Here is a 19,631-nt window from a genome sequence, read left to right on the forward strand (position 1 = left end):
GTCACTTCACATAGCTTGAAATTTTCCTACCATAAGCATCTCTTCTCTTTGAAGATCAGTTGTATGAAGTTCATGCTGTGATGCCAGAACATTCAGCTCGTTTATCTGTCCCTCAGGTATTATTTGTTATCTGTGAAATTAAATTTTGAGTGGTAGGGTGGAGAAGAGAAGTGGCATTGGAAAGTGGAAATGGATTCCAAGTACTTTTTTCTAATGAAATGTATATGATTTCATGAAGTTTTACTCCCTTAATCTTTTAAGAATATTTAAATGTATTACTTTTTATAATTGTGTTGCTATTGTTGTTTAAGCAGTGCTTCAGATGATAATCTTTTTTGAATAATGCTTTCCTGACTCTAAAAGCTTTAGTACTTAAGAATTTTGGTGCAGGAATAAACCAGTTTGATCATCAGCTCAACTGTTTTGTGATGACATTATACAAATGTGTGGTATGTAAATCTTAGATGGCAGTCTGCATACGTAAATTATTTTAAACAGTCTACATAAATTTAAATTATTGACATATTTAACACTTCCATCATTGAAAGTAATTAAATACAGAGGTGTGGGTGTTGGGATGTTGATCCGGGATGAGAAAGTGCAATAACTCAGTGAGGGTGTGTTCTTTAGTTTCATAAGGGATTTGTACAACCCTCTCTGAAGGACATCTCTCCCCTCATTTTGTGTTTTGACTTGTATATCACATTAGTCTTGAATCATGCAGCTTATTTCCTTTTGGATGAATCTGAACTGGAAGAGCAGCAGCTTGAGCAAACTGAATGCTGTCTGTGTTAACGGTGTTCAATCCACAGAACCAGATAAGATAGACCAAAGTAAATCACCAAAACTCATTTGGAGTTTGTGTTGCCAGCACTATTTTTTTTATATGTATCTTCTGTTCTTGTGCTGCTGATTAATGTATTATTAATCATATTAGTCTTTCTGTGGTTCAGTTCTGATTTATAAAACTGAGTTGAGCAATGATATTTCTCCTGTGTTTTTTTCTTTGAGTGAAAAACTAAGTCTACCTCAGTTTGTTACTGCTGCAGTCAGTTATTCTGATCTTATTTACATGAAAATCTTTCAAGTTGTGTCTGGTGTAATATGCTTACAAACTGCATCTGATTAGGTCCAGAATTACATAAAATTATCTCAATGGAAAAGAGAAAAACATTCCCAGATCCTCAAAATGTAAACGATAAAACTGTGTGGTGGTTTGCCTCTTGCTTGAGACCATGATTTCACTAAAACTTTTTAGGTAGTAATGAGTGGAAGATAAGGGATTACAGATGAAGGAAGGCACAAGGTATTGATAAAGATATTCTACTATAGATGTATATGGAAGAGATAGGACGTGCTAGTAGTTCAGAAGTTGTACTTATGTTCACTATCTCTTGGGAGTTATAAATTCATGCTATCAGTGATGTTTTTGTTAGTTATCTTTGATCAACAGAATATGCTCACTGGTTTTAATATTGGATTTGGAAACAACTAGGATACCTTCTGGAAATTTGCTTTTCAAAATGTCTGATAGCAGGGTTAGTATTTGTCTCAGTCTACACTTTGTGCCAGAGTTCTTGCAGAACAGAATGTATTATATGAATCAGTGGTAGGGACTATCTGAGATATTTTGAGTTTTGATGTCATGAGCATCTCAATTATTTTTTGTTCAAATTGTATTTTATATGTCCATATTGTTTAACTCAAGCTTTAAAGGAAAATATCTGGAGAAAATAGCATTAGCAATGATTACTGTGGAAAAAGCAGAACTGATGTTGCTTGGCAGAGGAATATAAATGGCAGAGGATGAATGACAGGGATTGCAGCCACTTATTGTTAGACAAGATTTATCTCTTTCCAAGGAAGAATACATCTTTGTATTACTCTTGAACCTCAATTTCTTGGACTCTTTGGGAGTGTGATTGGCTTTTAATACTAATGACTTAGGAGAGAAGAAGTAAATATTGCTTTCTTAGTAACACAGGAATGGCTTTGCAGTGGGCTGCAACTCTGCTGTCTCTGGGTATGGCTTTGAAGGTGACTGAAAAATCTTAGCTGTGGTAGATTGTTATGAACCATGGAATTCTATGAGCATGAGCACATTAGCTGCTCCTGTTTGCCTCTTGGTCAGCTCAGACTACTGTTTTATCTATGGTGTCTCTACATCTCAGAACTGACCAACATAAATCCAGGTAAGCAGTTGAAAGGATTGACAAATTTATAAGTGAACACAGAAAAAAGATCCAAAGGATAGAACACCAATCCTACTAGGGCAAGGTGAAAGAGCTGGGTTTGTTCTGTTCTCCAGGCTGGGGAACTTGGAGAAGAGAAAGCTCCAGGGAGACATCAGAGCAGCCTTCAGTATTTAAAGAAGGGCTGTAAGAACGAAGGGTTACAGATTCTTTAGCAGGATCTACTATGATAGGGCAAGAGGAAATGGCTTCAAACTAAAAGAAGGGAGACTTAGACTGGATATAAGGAAGAATGTAAGGGTAGTGAGACACTGGGACAGGTTTCCCAGGACGGTAGATGCCCTATCCTTGGAGACCTTCAAGGTCAGGCTGCAGGGGGCTCCAAGCAACCTGATTTAGTTGTAGATGTCCGTGTTCATTGCAGGGGCGTTGGACTTGATGACCTTTGAGGGTCCCTTCCAACTCAAATGATTGTATGATTCTAAGTGTGTTTACTTAACTACTACAAAACATCTCTTTTCTAGTAGTCTGTCAAAACTGAACCTTGTGAGGCTACAGTGTGTTACTGTATAAATCCTTAAGCCTGATGTCTCATCCCACTCAGTAGGACTCTATCTCCTACGTTGTGCCTCCCCAAGTCAGCAAGGGGTCGCTACTGAGGGTAATTCTGCCAGCAGAGTGGGAATGCTAGATGTTAGCTTTTTGCTGGAGAATATCAGTTTTAAAGGAAATACCCTGTATGTAAATATAGGTGAAATAGGAAGTTAAAGATATAAATACCCAAATTTCATTCATGTTTAATAGTCATGTGTCCAACAAAACCAGTGGGATGCTAAAAGAGCATGGATATAGGTTTACAATCACAGGTCTTGTACTAAGCTATACATATAGAAACCCCATTTCTGAAAAATTTTGTGGCATTGGTATGTAAGTCCTATTGTCCTTGTAGTTGATTGCATTGAGCTTTCAAATTGATTAATATGTAGCAATCCACTGTAAAGCTAATGAAATTCTCTCTTGTGCTTGAGCAGCTGAAGGAGGATCCTCTGCATCTTTTTGTAATATTTTTGTCAATCAATAGCAGTACACAAACAAGGAATGCAATTAAAGTTGATACAGCAGACAGTTTTCGCAACAGTTGGAGAGCCATTTGCAGGGTGGATATGCTCCAACTGTTCTGTTTGTAGTTGTAACTAGAGGGGAAGTAAATTTTCCTAAAACAAAATCTTCAATAGTAATCTTCAATAATAATTCTGCACTCTTCCATACCCAAGTGTGTTATAAAAGTAACCTAAATACAACAATACTTGGTGCTACATAAATACCATAAATACCAGGCATAGAAATAAAAACAAGCATATGTATAAAGCTTTGAAATTGACTAATTAAATAGAAACTAAAATCAGGAAAAAAATATAAATTGGAAGTTTCTAAGAAGGAAGGCTTACAGAAGTAAAATTCGCTTATAGTTTGGATCTTCTTATATAATCTTTTTTAATGAAGAAAATTTAAACTGTTTTAGCTGTAACTGTCAGTATACTGATATATTTGAAAAGTATGCCCTGTGTTTTGAAAGACTGGATCTTGATAATATTAAGCTTTAATAATGAAGTATCTTATTAATTTTCACCATTACTCCTTTTGTGGTTACATGGAAGGAACTCAAATGGAAAGTGGGATCCTACTGTAATAAGTCATTTCTTGCGACTACCACAGCAGCTTCCACAACAAGTTGCATTAGAAGAGTACAGTTTCTCAAAAGACATATTATATTCAATATTTTGGGGATGGGCTTGAATAGATTTTCCGTGTTACTATTGTATAACATGTCTCAGGACTGAAGAGTGTTAATTGGTGCTTAGAATACTTGCAAAATCTGTTTTATTATGTGTGGAATTGGCACTGATGTATGAAATTACAGTAGTCTAACACTTTCCACTATAATTCTGTTTTTAGTTGTTTGTAACTAGGAATGTTTTGTGCTGAAACTTTCCATGCTGGGTGTCTGCTCCGGGCTGATTGTTATTTTATATTTTAGAACAAGTATTTCAGGTGCTTCTTAAGCTTGAAATAAAGGAAAAATACACAGTTCAGCAGGAGATGTGGGCCCAGTGTAAACAGATTGACGAAATGCAAGCCAAACAATTATATCATGTAACAAGGGACTGTGCACCAGATGTAATGACACTAATGGAGGCAAAGGGAGGCTAATGTCTTACTAACAAAACCAGATGTCTTTCATGAAAGTGTAAGCTATTTATTTATTTATCTTCCCACCAGATACTCTAATGCTTCCATCTGGTGGAGTTCATTTGAAATATTACACTAAGTAGTCCTAGGAAAAATTTGGCCATTCCATGCAAAATTTCTGAAGAAGAAATCTCTATTTGTGTAAGGTCAGATTAAGTATGTTAGATGCTAGAGTCTTTTATTTTTTATTTCCTTATTTATTCATTTATTTAAATGATTAATACATTAAGAAGGCACTCCCATTTAAAACCACAGTGTCTAGAAAAGATGAATATTTCAGCTGTTGTTGCTTTTCAGTCTCCATGCAAGAACTGATAAAAAGAATTATTCTGTTGTGTGTTCAGTGTTACTATTATTGACTTGCTTCCCTCTCTTCCCTTTTCCTGAAGGAGTGTAAGCATGTAAATTGTTTGATTCAAATACACATGACCATGGATTAGACAAGGGGGCAGTTGGAACAGATGGGGATAAGGTTACTTCGAAGGCAGGGTCACTTTTTTTAGCACACCCTCTCTACCAGTGCAGTAAAATAAAGTAGTTTTGCATTTGGATATAAATTCTTTTCAAGAAAGGACCTTCACCTTCCTTCCCTGTCTCTTGCTACGAATTTAAAGAAAGCATAGGCTTGTATAAGGTGCTAAATACACTCTTATACTGTGGGTTAATCAAAACTGACTACTCCAAATGTTCTCCAAACTTCAAGTGAATGGAAACACAAGTAAGTATGTGGTTATGGTTGCAGGAAACCTGTTTGGAAGCTATTGGTACAGGTAAATTATTTTTACTTTTGGCTGACCCTTGGACAGGAATGGAAAGAAAATACCAGTATCTACTGAATCAGTATTTTTATTACAAAAAAAAAATGGTTCTTAATATAAAAAAAAGGAATTGACTTTGGCTGAAGACTGTAGCAGATTATATGTACATATGCATTTGGGGAATTACAGAGCACTTCCTAGACTGTTTTGCTTTCTGTCTTTATTACATTTCATTTACTGAAGAACATCCTCTATCACTGAATTCATATTTTCAACATTTTTGTTGTTGTTGCTCGTGTTATGGTGTTGTTTGTACATCACTTACTGTTCTTTTTTTCTGTAGAGAAGAAAGTGTGAGAAAAATCCAGTCATTATAGAACAGAAAAGTAATTTGAATGGCATCACAAATGTAGCAGAATTAGCATGATGGCAGCCTACAGAAGGAGAATATTTATTTTGGAGTTATTCTATTTTCTATGAGTACCTGAATACCATTTCTGTTAAAGCAGATTTTTTTTTTAAACTATTGAATCTAATAATAATTAGAAGGACAGCATTTCTGTTGGGAGAGAATTGTCTGAAATACAGGGTTGTGTTCCTAGCCCTTTCGTGTATGTTTCATGTAGCAGCTGTTCAATACGAAAGTAGTCTCTAGTAAAGACTAGATTGAGGTCTTCTCTATCCTGACAATGCTTCAGTGGTTAGCTACACATGTGCTTCCGTCTGCATCTGCTTGTCTTTACTTTTCTCTGACCCAGTGAATCTTATTACATTATGTGATTGATTATGAAGAGTGCTGCATCCAGCACTAGGGAGCACATCTTGAAAGGTGGGAGATAAGAGCTTAAATGCTTTATAAGCTAAGTAGTGTGATTAGCTAACCTTTCTTTTTAGATAGCAGTTTGAATACACACACTTGGTAGATGCTACTGAAGCTATAGAACTTCATAACATTTTTTTAAAGGAAATATATAAGCTAAAGTGTTGATTTAGGAACAGTGTGGAAAAGTGTAAGTTAATAGAATTCCTGTGTTTCACAGAATTTATCTTGAAACAACGACCAAAAAACAATAAAATGTTTTGACAACTATTTTAGGAGGAATTGTGACTTAGAGACTTAGCCAAAAATGAATGCGCTCCTCCTCAATTAAAATAAAACTGAGAATGTGGAATTGAAAGTTAACTTCTATTGCAAAACTTTGGCAAAATTTTGCGAGCCACTGAATTATGGGGGAAAAAATTCAGCTTCACTTACCATCTCTCTCTGTGATACGCTGCCTTCATTAAAACATGAAGCTATATTTCTTCTTGGCTCAGAACCTGTTGGACAACGCTGTCTGTGATTCAGAGTGTTTATTCTCCTGACTCTTGCTGGTCTTGCCTATCTTTTCCTTGAGCTTACTTCCATGAAAGAGACAGAGGACATGAGGTTTAAAGAGGAAAAGAAAACTGTCATTAAGGCATTTAGAGTCAGAAGGGACAAAGGTTATGGAGCATAATGATAAGCATAGTCCTGTTTGCTGCCTATTCTCTGCTGAAGACTGTCCTTACTGTTAGTGGTACTAATGCAGCCTTTACATCAAATTTCAGCTGAAGAATAATTAGCTTGCAATATGAGCTAAAAAAAATGTCATAAATCCATTTTTCTATCTCCTCACACATGCATCAAGTATATATAGTCTAGAGAACATACGCTTCATGTCGAGCGCCTGAATTCTTGAATTCTGTTCTTCACAATATTTTCTTAATTTCTATTCTGTTTAAGTTTTTCTATCAAAGTTAGAGAACTTAGTACACTGAAGTGTATTAAGCAAAATGACATTTGTCCTGTTCTTGCCATCCCTACAGTTCCAAAGAACATCTAAAAGTATACAACAAAGGTGAGAAATAAGATTTGAATCTTTAATGACACAAACAACTAAAAAGTGTCACAGCATTATTAGGTACTGCAATACTATTGAAAAGTTTTAACAAATTCTTCCAGAGGATGTAGGGGCATTTGGGAAGGATGATCTGTCCTGTTCTCATGAGTACCTTCTTTCTTCAGCATGTTGTTCTGGAGGCAGAAGTCCAGCTTGTAATGCATCTTACTCTCCTCTCCTGCAGTGTACTGCTTTACTTTCTGGATTCATCCTGGAATTTGCACTTCTTACCTCAGCATAATTTTTGTCTCATTTTCTTGAGGCTTCTCATTAATTGTATGGCCATGATAACTGCAGTCTTCACTGGCACTGTGGTGAAGTACAGCCTGACTGCAGTCTTTGCATCTCATCTTTGCTGGAGTTAAAAGACCATTGCTAATACTACTTTTGTTCCTGAAAGAAAGTCCTGTATAAAGCCTGTGCTGCAGGGCCAGGTGAAATACAGAGTGACAGAGCCTGCTATGAAGAAAAGATTACAATGCTACTGAGATAACACAGGTGTCAGCATCTAATAAATGTAATACCCATTGAGTCATGGTGTATTATCAGAGCAAGGAATGGAGAGCAAGTTTGGAAGGAGGAGAATGGATGGATGTAGTCTTGCAGCTCATAATATTAAGGGAATTTGGGAGGATACTGTGACTAGAACTTTTCTGAAAACTTCTCTTTTTAAATTTAATGATTTGGCAATGTTGTAATCTGCTTTTGGTATGAAGCAAATAACCAAGACTCTCTTTCCTTAGTATTTTTAAATCAATAAAGTAGAATCAGTTGTATTGTTTCTGTGTGGAAAACTTCACAGGCAAGAACCTGAGCAGTTCAGTGTACAGACTATTTACTAACATGTGGTCTTTTACTTTCCATCAGAGAAAATGATTTCATGCTTACAGACACAGCATAATGCTTTATTTTGTGTCATTATAGCAATTTTATCTTGTTTGGGTTCCCCTTGCCTCTTTCATCCCGTGTGAACTGGATATTCCGAGTGGTGTAAGTCATTGTAGCTGTGGTGTGGCTTTATGTTTTAAAACTAAAGCTGCTGCTTATATATTATTAGCAATTCAGTACTTCTTCTGATTAGTTTCCTGAAAGATATAAAAAGCAGAGGGGAGAATCTTACTGTTTGAGGCAGAGTTTCCAATTAACAAGTTTCCTTGCTCTATCCTTCTAGGAAGGGCACAATAATTTCAACACATTAATTGAGATCCTACTACTTTTCTGAAGTAGTATGGCAATATCTATGTGGAATGCTAGAAAGGATCCACTTATTTTTCTGTTCTTTTTTAGATAGCTGACTGAAGCCATTAGATAGCTTTAATTCTGTATCCTGGACTGAATACAGATTTTGTGAGGTATATAAACAGCATGCAATTAGGTACATTTACAGTGAGCCTCTCAGTGAATGTGGTCTTGAATAGAATGTTTGACACTGAGGACTGTCAGATTTCATTCGTGTTTACTTGGATTAGAGAATCTTTGGAGTTGACTATTGAGATTTGTTTTCTGAGAGAGACATTAAGTGTTTTTCAGGAGCTGCCTTGGTCCATGAATCTTTTCATAAATTGGAAAGACTGTTAATTGAATGCAGAAGTTTCTAGGATGTATATCTTGTAGCAGTTTGCTGTCTGCAAGATCAAACTGAGTTACTCTGGGGCTCATTCAAGATTAAAAAACTGCCCTATACCCTGTAAATACATATATAAGCATACATACATATATATATTTCATTTTAATCAACTTTAGTTAGGCATTTGAAAAATTATTCTCATTTAAAGAAATCTCTTCAAAGATATGGAAGACACAGAAATATGTCTAGCTATTATGAAACATTCCTAACTTCACTGCAGGCTGAATCTTTAGTCCTCTTGTACTATAATTTGGTGTATTCATAGTGTTTTCCTTCTTTTGAAGTGAAAATTATTTCATTGTTTTTTAGGCTTATATATATGAGATGCATTCGAGTACCTTTTCATATAAACTGGGAGGACACACAGAATCTGTCACTAATGTGGCTTTTAGTCCCTTTTTGCCACAGGTAAGTCTTTTTTTTTTTTCTTTGTAATTAAAACATGTAAAATGTTACTCAAGTCACTACAAAAGGAAATACATATAATTTAAAAAAGGTTTTAGTGTCTAGAATCACCTTAAAAACAAACAAACAAACAAAAAAAACCCTCAGATATTATCTGAGGGGTAATCATACTCACACAGCCTATGGTCCTTTCATGTCAAAGGTTAAGTATACTTTTCCAAACTTTTTGTACTGGAGTACTCAGAAGTCCTGGTTATTTCTGCTCCTAGACTCTTACAAACTTTCAGCAGCTTACCTCTTCCTCTTTGATCTCCCACTGCTTCAGATTTGAAAAAGAAATAATCATGTTTCCTTTTCTGATGCTACTTTGAGGATAAGCTCATAAAAGGTTATTGTATGATGTCATCCATTTAATGTCATAATTATGTGAAATGTGAACAAAGCTTAAGAAATAACCAAAGGTTTTATTTATATGCACATATATCTACTTTTTGTCTATTTATAACATAGAAGCTGATGTACATATATGTATATACCTATACATAATATGTATATACCTACACATACCTACACAATCCTACACACCTTCTCTCTCAAAAACACACTGAATTTCTATCTAGATACAGGTTTATACTGGGAAGCTTTATAATTTTGTTTGTCAATATTCTCATATTTCAATACATAAAATATTTCAATATTTCTCCTTATTTTAAAGACAATACTTTAAACAATGATAACCAGATATATGAATTGATATGTCTATATATGTGTTACCCTAGAATACACAGTAGTTCTTTACTACCTCCTCAACAAGAGTTGCTACTATTCAAAAATAATTAGGGAATAAGTACAATTACTTTACATCAAAGAGTATTCTTTTATTTACATTTCTCATACTTCCATATATAAAAGAATGTGCTAGCATTTCTGTGATTTTAGAATTTTCTAGAAGTCTTATTGCTTGAGAATATGTTTGATCTGAGAAAATGTAGAATTACTATCCTGTGATGAGCACTATGTATTTCTGCTCTTTGGATTCAGCACTACAATACATTCAATAAAAGAGTAGAGTTTATGAAAATTTGCATCCAGATTAAAGCTAGTTTCAGAGTTTGTACTTCTCTGCAAAATATAAAAGATGTTTTAAACTGAAGAATAGAACTGACTTCCTGTAGCCTTTCAGCATCCTGATCTTAAGGTCCTGCTGTTGGAATGGATTTTTTTTTTGTCAGTAGAAACAATAAAGGCTGAGTTACAATGTAATGACTCAAGACTTTAAAATAACCAAGTCAAAATCAGTTGTTGATCAGAGGGACAGAATCAGCAAAATATAAAGTAAATGCTGGCTATGGATCTAAGCCAGGCTGGTCTAACACAGCGTGCCTTGGGACACAGTGCCTTTCATACTGAACTTTATAAAACATCACAGAGTCAGTTTAATATCACAACTAAGAAACTAGATCTGCAGTTCAAGGACCTTTTCTTGAAGAACTCCTCCCTGAGAAGTGAGAACTGTAGATTTGAGCCATATTACAAATTACATATTTCCCCCATTACAAATGGGGAAAGATTTGGAAGCTGATGTTATCAAGAACACTGTAACAAAAAGTAAGAAATGTGCAGAAATCGCGCTTTTAAAAGATTACAACTGAAAAGAAGTTTCTGTTAACTAAATCCTTCTCTATAAAGCAGTCTGTAATGCTTTCTAAATAAGTTTTTTTTTGGGGGGAGTTGCAGAATCAAGAAAAAATAAATACAGCTAGGCTTTCCCAAGCTAGCATAAAGTTACATTTGAAGGTGCTAGGAGAAGGCAGGAAAGGAAGCTAAGAATATTAGTAAGTAGACTATAGAGTGGGGAAAAAAGCAAGTCACAAATGAACTAGAAAATAATAATCCTGTGCCTTGAAAGAAAGACTTTGTATTAGGCATCCAGAGTCTCCAATACTGGATGATTTTTATACCTACTACTCGTTAGGAATTTAGAATTGACTTCAGTTTTCTTTCATCTGATGTTTGAATGAATATAGTTAAGAACTAGATTGTGTTCTGAATGACCTCTACACAGAGCCCCATTACATTCAAAGGGAAACACTGATAGGGGAAAGAGTAACGGGTGAAAAAAGGGAAGTGACTGATTAGTGAAATTTGAACATTATGGCTGAGCTTTCTGCGTGGAGAGATCCAGCCAAGAGTGAGGTGTATTGGCAGCAATCCAGTTCAGTGGTTATTTGCCCAGCACCTGTCCATGATGCAGTTTGTTCCAATCATTATTACAACTCTCGGTTCCATGAATGTTCTTCCAGAAGTAAGGGGGAATTTTTTTAAATTTTTTTTTAATTTATTTAATTTATTTAAATGACATCCTATGTCCTTTCATTATACTGCACTCTGGAGTGACTTACAAAGTGTTTGCCATGAAAGCTGGTAAAGAAGAATCGGATAGAAGTATTGGCTTTATCCTAGTTTTATTTTCAAGCTGATTTCTTATTTTTAGCCTCTCAGTGCCTCTTTCTGATTTCATTAATTGGTCAAAATTTATATAGGGAAAAGTGTTAAGCTTATTATACATATAAATTGCATTTAAATCTATTTTAAAGAATGTGCATTAAGAGAGATAATAATTTTAAGCTATAATAAGTGTAACTATTAACTACAATACAGTTGTGTGAATCAAAATTAAAATAGAGGGGCAATCTGTCAAATAGAGAAGCTATCAATCATCTCTTTATGAAATGGTATTGAAGCAGAATAAAAGCAAATGAAGATACTATTGCTGTCTGCAGGTTTTTGGTGGCTTTTGTCTAGCTGACTGTTGATTTCATCTTTGTACAACCTAGGCATACACTGGCAGAGCCCTGTACAATTGCATATTATTTCTCTTAGTAGAAATAATGAAACTCCAAGCTCTGAGCCGGTATACTGTGCATGCACACAATACTTGCAGATACACAAAAATAAGCTTTTGGGAAGATAAAATATAATCTAAAAAAACATCAACTGTTAGTCTGTAGAACAATTTTTTTGTGTTCATGTATAAGTCTGATTTTATGTTCAGTGAGTACAGGTATATTTCAAATAATATTAGTTTCAGGTATACTGTTTTTATTGTGACAAGATTATGTTAGAAACATATTATACATATTACATATTAACATATTATAGGGCAGCTAGAGAAGTTTAAATTAATAGGAAAGATCTGAAAGACTCTTTCACAGCTAGGTTTACTTGGAAACCACTGAAAATTTCACAGTAATTTTCTGCCCACCTGTTTGGAGAGAGACATATATAATGTTCCTAGTAATGAGATTTGCTTGTGGATCTCTTAGGCAGTAATAAAGTTATTTGCTATAACCATCACTTTAGTCAGAATTGGCTACGGGTGGTTTTGGATGTGTCTGGAAAAATGAGTTATCATCTTTTACTAGCTACTAACAAAATATACTTTTCCTGGTGGTCACATCTGGAGATTTCAGTTTAGAACATTTTATATAAAAATGCCATCCTTTTGTGATTTTAGTTCACCATTGATGGTTCATTTAATCATAATTTTTTCCCCAATGGAGGTGAGTTCTGTAGTGATATGGAAAATTCTTTCTCTGACTTAAGTTTGCTTGAGTTTTGGCTTTACTAATTTGTCTTGTGTCATCCCTACGTAGGGCAGATTTTTTCCAGTATGATATTCTGCCTTAGGACTCAGAACTGTCTTGTCAGAAATTAATTCATGTGGATATAAAACTTGTGACCAGCTTCACCTCTAATATGGTTTAATTGAAGTCAGGAAAATGCTTTCACATGGTTCTTTTGACGTCGGTGTTTGGTCAAGTCAGTTTAAGTACTTCCTCTCCTAGTCCACAAATATGTCAAAATGGATGTTAATGAAATTTATTGGTTTTTTTTTACTTTAATTTTCTGTCTGAGAGGAATAAATGGCCAGTTGTCAGCTTTTGTTCTTTCATTCCCAGAGATCAAATTCAAAGGCTGAAAAATGCAAACATATTCTTAAAAATTGCTCTAGTACTTCTTTTCCTATCTGAAATTCACATGAAAGTTTTTGAATTCTGTTGAGAGACTAGATTACATAGATTTTAAAAAGTTTTTAAAAGTTTTCTAGAAATATTTTTTGAAAAATTATCTGGTAGAATCTTTTGTCTTCTATATGGTCCTCAGATTGACCTTCATGGTCATGAAAGAAGTAGAATAAGAAGACCGAAAAACAAGCTTGTTTGAGTGCTTAAAATGGAAGCTGCAGGCATGTCAGAAAAGTTCAGAGGGAACGCAGCTGAGAGTTTGAATCCCGACGAATAAGAGGGCAAAAAGATGGGGCAATGAAAAATGGTCATAACATGTTTTTTCAGGACAGACTTGATTTAAAATGTGGCAACCCTGAAGCAGATAATGTACAGAGGACCAGTTGTATTATTTGAGTTAATAAAACCATGCAAATCTAGAAAGAGTAGAAATGGTTTCTAGAAGTTTGAGAAAGATGGATTCTGAGATTTAAGATATAAGGATATTTGTGGAGAAGGTCACTTGGTAAAAATCTGAAGACTAATTATTTTCTTTTGGATTTTAATTAACTCAAAAACAAATACATTTTTGCAAGTAGGCTACTGCTAATCTCAGAAGAGACGCTGTCCTAGAATTATAGGAAGTTTATAGATTGGCCTGAGCTGAACCAACTAGGACTATACTATGCCTGTTACACTTAATGTACTTATAAAATCATATTATCTAAATGCAGTAGTGTCTTGCTTGGAAATTATTAATAAAGGAGAAAAAAGAGATTATTTTTACTTTGGCCAGAAGGATACTGCAGATTTGTTAATTATTCTTGAATACACAAATTCCCAAACCAAATTATTTCTCTGTTTTTTTTTCTTTTTGAGATCTTCGAGCATCCACTGGGCACAGCTATCTTATGCTATTTTGTTTATAAGCAACCTATCTTGTGATCATCAAATTTGTACTTATGTCCCACTGCAAATGTTAAACACAATATTTGCAATGGCAGTTGTTTAAGCTAGTATATTTTACTTTGTGATCAACTGGATCTATACATGCACTGAGTCAACTGGACCTCATGTGTTTTAATATCAAATTTACAACCCTTTACGTACTATTTTACAGACATGTCCTTTCTACATACTGCTTTAAGATACTCAGGAAGAAATTTCAGTTGTCTATTTTCCCTTTAAACAGTATTGTGCAGTATTGCATACTTTGTAAGAAGACTGTCTGCCAAGAACTGTGCTACAGTTGGTGTGTGGGGAGAACGTAATTTCCTTTACTGTCGTCCAACCAAAGAAGACAGCTGCATAAAAAAAGAAGCCTGATGTTATCTCATATAGATTCTTAAGCTTTAACACCCCTCGGGGCTTCTCAGTGTAGGTCTGATTCCTTGCAGTGTCTAGTTTGATTCCCACCTGTTTATAATGTTTGCACCTACAGATCTTGGCCTTTACCTTTATAAGAACTGCTTTGATGGAAAAACTGAGTAGAGCTTCTAGTTATACCACAATCTTTCTACAGGGTTGATTCAGTGTATAGAGAACCCATTAGAGTGGCACAGAAGGTAATCCCACTAAGTTTATTCTAGTCCCTGAAAGTTCATAACCAGATTTTCTATTTTCATGTTCGTGCAATATGTCATACGTACAGTAGGAAAAATGTTACTTTTGCTGTTTGTAATAAACAGTAGTAATACTGTGTGCCATCTTGTGTAATGCTATTTAGCAGAAAAGTTTGTTTATACCTAATAAATGATTTGTAAGCCATATGACAACTCTGAAGAAGGACGAATTTTAAAAAAAGGAAAAGAAAGCTTTCTGTGGCTAGCAAGGACAATACATTTATTTCAGTTTAATCATGAGATACTCAAGTCATTCTAAGTACGTTGCCAGCAAACCACAGCTGTACACCACATGATTTGAGATAAATATGCTTGCACTGGTAAGCTTCTCAATTCACAGTACATTTGTTATAAAATCTTTACTGTAGTTCTTAAAAATGTAGATACTCTACTGAGTGGCATTAATAGTTTGAATGACACTTAGGGGTGGTACCAAACAATTGGTTACTCAACTGTCTTGAGTTCTGTTTACCAAGAATCTAGACAGGGAGGGCTGAGGTCAGTTGTGGACTGGAAGGAGATAGGATTGGCTGAGAGTAGGAAGGAAAGTCACTGACTTTAGTCATAGGGATAATCTGGAGAAAAGAGCTTCTAGGAGATAATCAGAAAAATGAGGGTAAAGGGGGAATGTTGGAGACTAACAGTAAGAACTGGAGGCAAAGGACCTACGTATGATATTGGAGAGAAGAAGAGAGAGCCTAGAGGGAGGGAGTGAAAGCCCTGCAGAGAGAGGTAAGAGAAAATAGCTGCAAGGATAAGAATAACAGTTTTCTGCAGTTTTAGTTATGCCTTTCTGAAAAAGATAACAGAAGTGAGATGTCTCATGCTTGGCTTCAGAGATAATGAGAATTTGCAGTTGATCTTAACAGTTCTGAAAATTACTATGCTCAATGCCTCAGAAAAAACTACCCTTCAAAGGACTTGAAGCAGAGCTGCCAGATAAAACAAACATCTCTTGCTCTTCTCACACGCTACAGAACTGTCTTGCAGGAGCCAATAACATAATACCGAAAGGGATAAGCAAATGAGCATCTGCTTTTCATGCTCCACAAAGGAGCATGTAGAAAATTTTTGTGAAGTGGAAATGTTGTGCTTCAAATACAGTCTTCTCCTCTGTCCTGAGAAACTGAAATGAGGAAGCCTTGGCAAAAAGAAAAAGGGAATGACCAAACATTAGTAGTTTGTTCAACTATGTTTCTTACAGAAATATTAAAATAAGAATTAGAATTTAATTATCTTACATAGCCCTCTAGAAAGTTATCTTTCAAATATCATATTTCTTTTTCTTGCCATCTTATAAAGCTAGTCTGTATCGCATGTTCTTTTTAACAAAGAGCATTCAGAGAATGCAATCTAACACTTGCTGATAATAGAAACCATTTTGGGAGAGGTTTCATTTCTACTGTTTGGGGCTTTGTATAACAGGTATAAAGTGTCTTCACTTTGATTAAAATCCAAACATTTGTACTCCAAGATGATTATCCTTTGCTACATAGTCTTCAAGAAACTTATGGCCAAATCTATTGGCAATTATTATTTAAATGAATAGAGAATGTGTAGGATGGCAGAATTCAGCCATTAATAGTGTAATTAGATGTATACAAGGAAAATGAGGAATGGAATAATCTGCATTCCAAATGAGCTTTTGGAAAAAGGAACACTAAATCTTAGTTAATGTATTAAATATGAAAAGAAAAACAGACACAACTTCTGTCTCAAATTAAAATAGCAACATAAAATGATTCCAGCTGTCCAGGGAAGTATGATATAGCCATAACCAAACATTTTGGCCCAGCTTCTGGCTGCCTCAACTGTGTACAGCACAACTGGGGAAGGAGGGAAGCAGATATTCTTTAAGGCTGCCTTTTGCACTTATTTTCTTACAAACTTCCTGTTCTTTGTATGAAGAACAGAAGGCTCAGAACTGTTAGGTCCTTACTCCCAGCAAGCTTTCCGTGTGAAGTGATTTGCTAAATGGGAGGCTTCTGTTTTGTTTTCTTCCTTTCTGGCCTGCAGCATATGTAGGCAGGAAAGAGTAGATCCTGATAAAGGGATCACGTAACTCTTTGATTTCATAGAAATAATCAACAGATGGAATCACTGTTTTTCCTAGCTGCTGGGTTTCTAAAGAATGGTATTTGAGATGTCTAACAACTACAGTAAGTCATTTGTTAAAATAACGGTATTGTAATCTGAGGAGATTGGTTTATCTATGTTTTTTCCTTATTTTGTAATGTGTCTACTTTGTCTGATATATCTTACTAGCTGAGACATCCTGTGACATCATTTTTTTTTTTACAGAACTATAGCAGTATTCCATCTGGGGAGCTGCTTAATTGTGAAAGAACCTTTCTTTAAACAAATAGATCATTTTCCTACTGTCATACAATACCATACTACGAGCCCATGTCTGGGACTTGCCCCAACATTTATATCCATCATTTCTGCTCTTATGTGAACATCTGGAGAGAGTCGCATTGATTTCTGCCGTTGTCTTTTTCGTCAGGATTACCTGATCAGGTAGCAACCTATACTGTGCGCTGAAGAGAATTTAGGTCAGGAGGAAGACACATTATACATTTTGCAGGTTGTCTTTTAATTATCACCTCAGTAGGTGTGTTTCACCTGAAAACAAGTGAACAAGTTCTTAGGTCAGATAAAGATGCTGAAGAAGGATCAGCAGAGAGTGATGGTAGTACCATGAAATTCTAGCCCATTTATTTCCAGTGGCTTTCTTTATTTCTGGTTTCCAAAAGAAGGTAAACAGAAGCCTGATTCACTACCTGTTATCACTGGAAGTGATGAGAGAGCAAAATTAAAAAAAAAAAAAAAAGTGATATGACAAAATATGTATTTATGATTTTTTTCTAAGGGCTGATCGATTTAGGGAATGTTTTAGTGTCCATCATTTATCTTAATATTCTCTTTTTATTCTGTCAAATACTGTGATAAAGTATGAAACATCTTTGCTTATATGACGTCTAACATGGAATAGCTTAAGATGCAAACACAGGAGTACGTTGCTGGCTCACATTGAGTTTCTCATCAGTTAATACCCCTCCGTATTTCTCCTCTGCCTTCAAATCATTTCTCTGCCAGCCTCTGCTTGTGTCTGGGATTACCTTTTTTCCAGGTTACTCAAAGCCCCATCTAGCCTGGCCTTGAGTGCCTCCAAGGAGGGGACATTCACAGCCTCTCTGGGCAACCTGTTCCAATGTTTCGCTAGTCACGGGGAAATTCTACAACATGTAGAAGATGGGCGATGAATGGTTATTCATTTTCTAATACTGAATTAGTCTACATCAAATGATGATAACCTGTCATAGGTTAAAAACAAATGAAGTTGATTTTCCTTAACATGTAGTTGAGCTTTGGAGTATCTTGACATGGGATGCAGTAGATGCTGAAAATTTATATTGTTTTGAGGGAAGATTGGACACATCTGTGGGTGAGAAATCTGTTAAAGGTAAATTAAAACACATTAAATTATATTTAAAGCCAAATGTGCCTGTCTTTCAAGTTCTACAGAAAGTTTCCAGTTCTGCAGAATATTAGGGGTGGTATACTTAATTTATTCTTATGTCTTGCTGTTCTTAAAAGTTCATTCTTTCTTATTTTGTGGGCATTCGCTTGGGGCCACTGTAAGAGGGAGGATACTGAGCTGATCAGGTCTGACTCTGTATAGTTTTTCCCATAATTCATATGCAGTGAAAATCTGTGATCTTTCTGATTATTTGAAATGACATAAGAGGTAGAATTTCCATAAATGGACAAAACAAGATGCAGGACTTCACATATTTTCTCCGGCCCAAAGACAGAGTGACCTCTCTATTGGAGCTTACTAATTCTGCTTTTATTTTACAGTTACACATTAAATAAATATTTTGCTGGTGATCTGAATAAAGTTGTCTCAGATCTTCAGTTATGTCACAAAGAAAGCAACTGAAGCATTATATTTGTGGCTATGATCTCATCAAATAATTTCTGTACTATGCATTTATCCAAGACACATAGTTGATATCATTATTGTAGTTACTGAGCTTTTTTTGTACGGAAATGCCATGGTCTATTTTTTGCTTTCTCTTCCTTCCTTCCTTCCTATCCTCTGTATTAATAAGGCTCTGCTTCACTCTTCCGAAAATATTAACTCTTCATTGGCTTCCACTGTTAACTTTCTTCACCATCTGTTGGATAAAAGGTTCAATAATTTTATGTGATGATGCTGGAACAGGACCATTTAATTTCAAATTTTGTCTTATTTATTTTACAATGATTAATTTTTTCTCCTTCCCCCCCCCCCCCCCAGTCTGAAAATATGGATTTTAACTGTGAGTAATATGGACATCATCAAACTAACCTAGCTATCCTACATAAGAACAGGTGGTGTTATTGCTTTGATGCAGTAATATCATTAGTTTCACACCTCAGGCTTTTCCCCTTTTTTTCAATTTTTTTTAGTGCTTAGGTTGATTCAGTTGTCATCCTATTATACATATTGCTGGTGAAATGCCATCAGGGGCAACAGTAATGGGAAATTTAGGGAATTAGGAAGTCTAGGTATTACCATTTTGACCACTCTATTTTACAGCTTTTTTGTTGGAACTAGCTGTCCTCCTAGTAACAACCACAGACAATTGAAATGCTATCACTAAGAGATTTTATAATTTTCCAGGCAATGTGTGGAGGAAAAATGAAAAACAAAAAACAACTAAAATCCAGTGATTCCTGTGGTCTTAAAGATTGATTTGAAAATTGTCTCTTCACGGAGTTAAATTTTGAATTATTGCTATATTCTCTCTTTTTTTTTTTTTTTTTGAAGCAGAAATTTTGAAATCTTTTTTTAGCTTG

At 35.1% G+C, this 19,631-nt stretch overlaps 1 protein-coding gene across 3 annotated transcripts in view; it reads left to right on the top strand.

Annotated features, from left to right (window-relative positions):
- WDR27 (WD repeat domain 27) overlaps positions 1 to 19,631 on the top strand; it is a 100,327-nt gene that overhangs the window by 51,997 nt on the left and 28,699 nt on the right. Inside the window, exons 23-24 of one of the 3 annotated variants that reach the window (XM_090135464.1) lie at positions 9,059 to 9,157; positions 13,322 to 13,767. In XM_090135464.1, coding sequence (XP_089991590.1) covers positions 9,059 to 9,157; positions 13,322 to 13,381 — 159 coding nt within the window. In that variant the 3' untranslated portion in view covers positions 13,382 to 13,767. Of the gene's footprint in view, positions 1 to 9,058; positions 9,158 to 13,321; positions 13,768 to 19,631 lie in introns of those variants that run through there. The other 2 variants (XR_016464251.1, XM_031613335.2) reach the window with 2 other exon arrangements.

The sequence above is a fragment of the Phasianus colchicus genome, chromosome 2 (genome assembly GCF_987193195.1).
Source record: "Phasianus colchicus chromosome 2, bPhaCol1.hap1.1, whole genome shotgun sequence".
NCBI lineage: Eukaryota > Metazoa > Chordata > Aves > Galliformes > Phasianidae > Phasianus > Phasianus colchicus.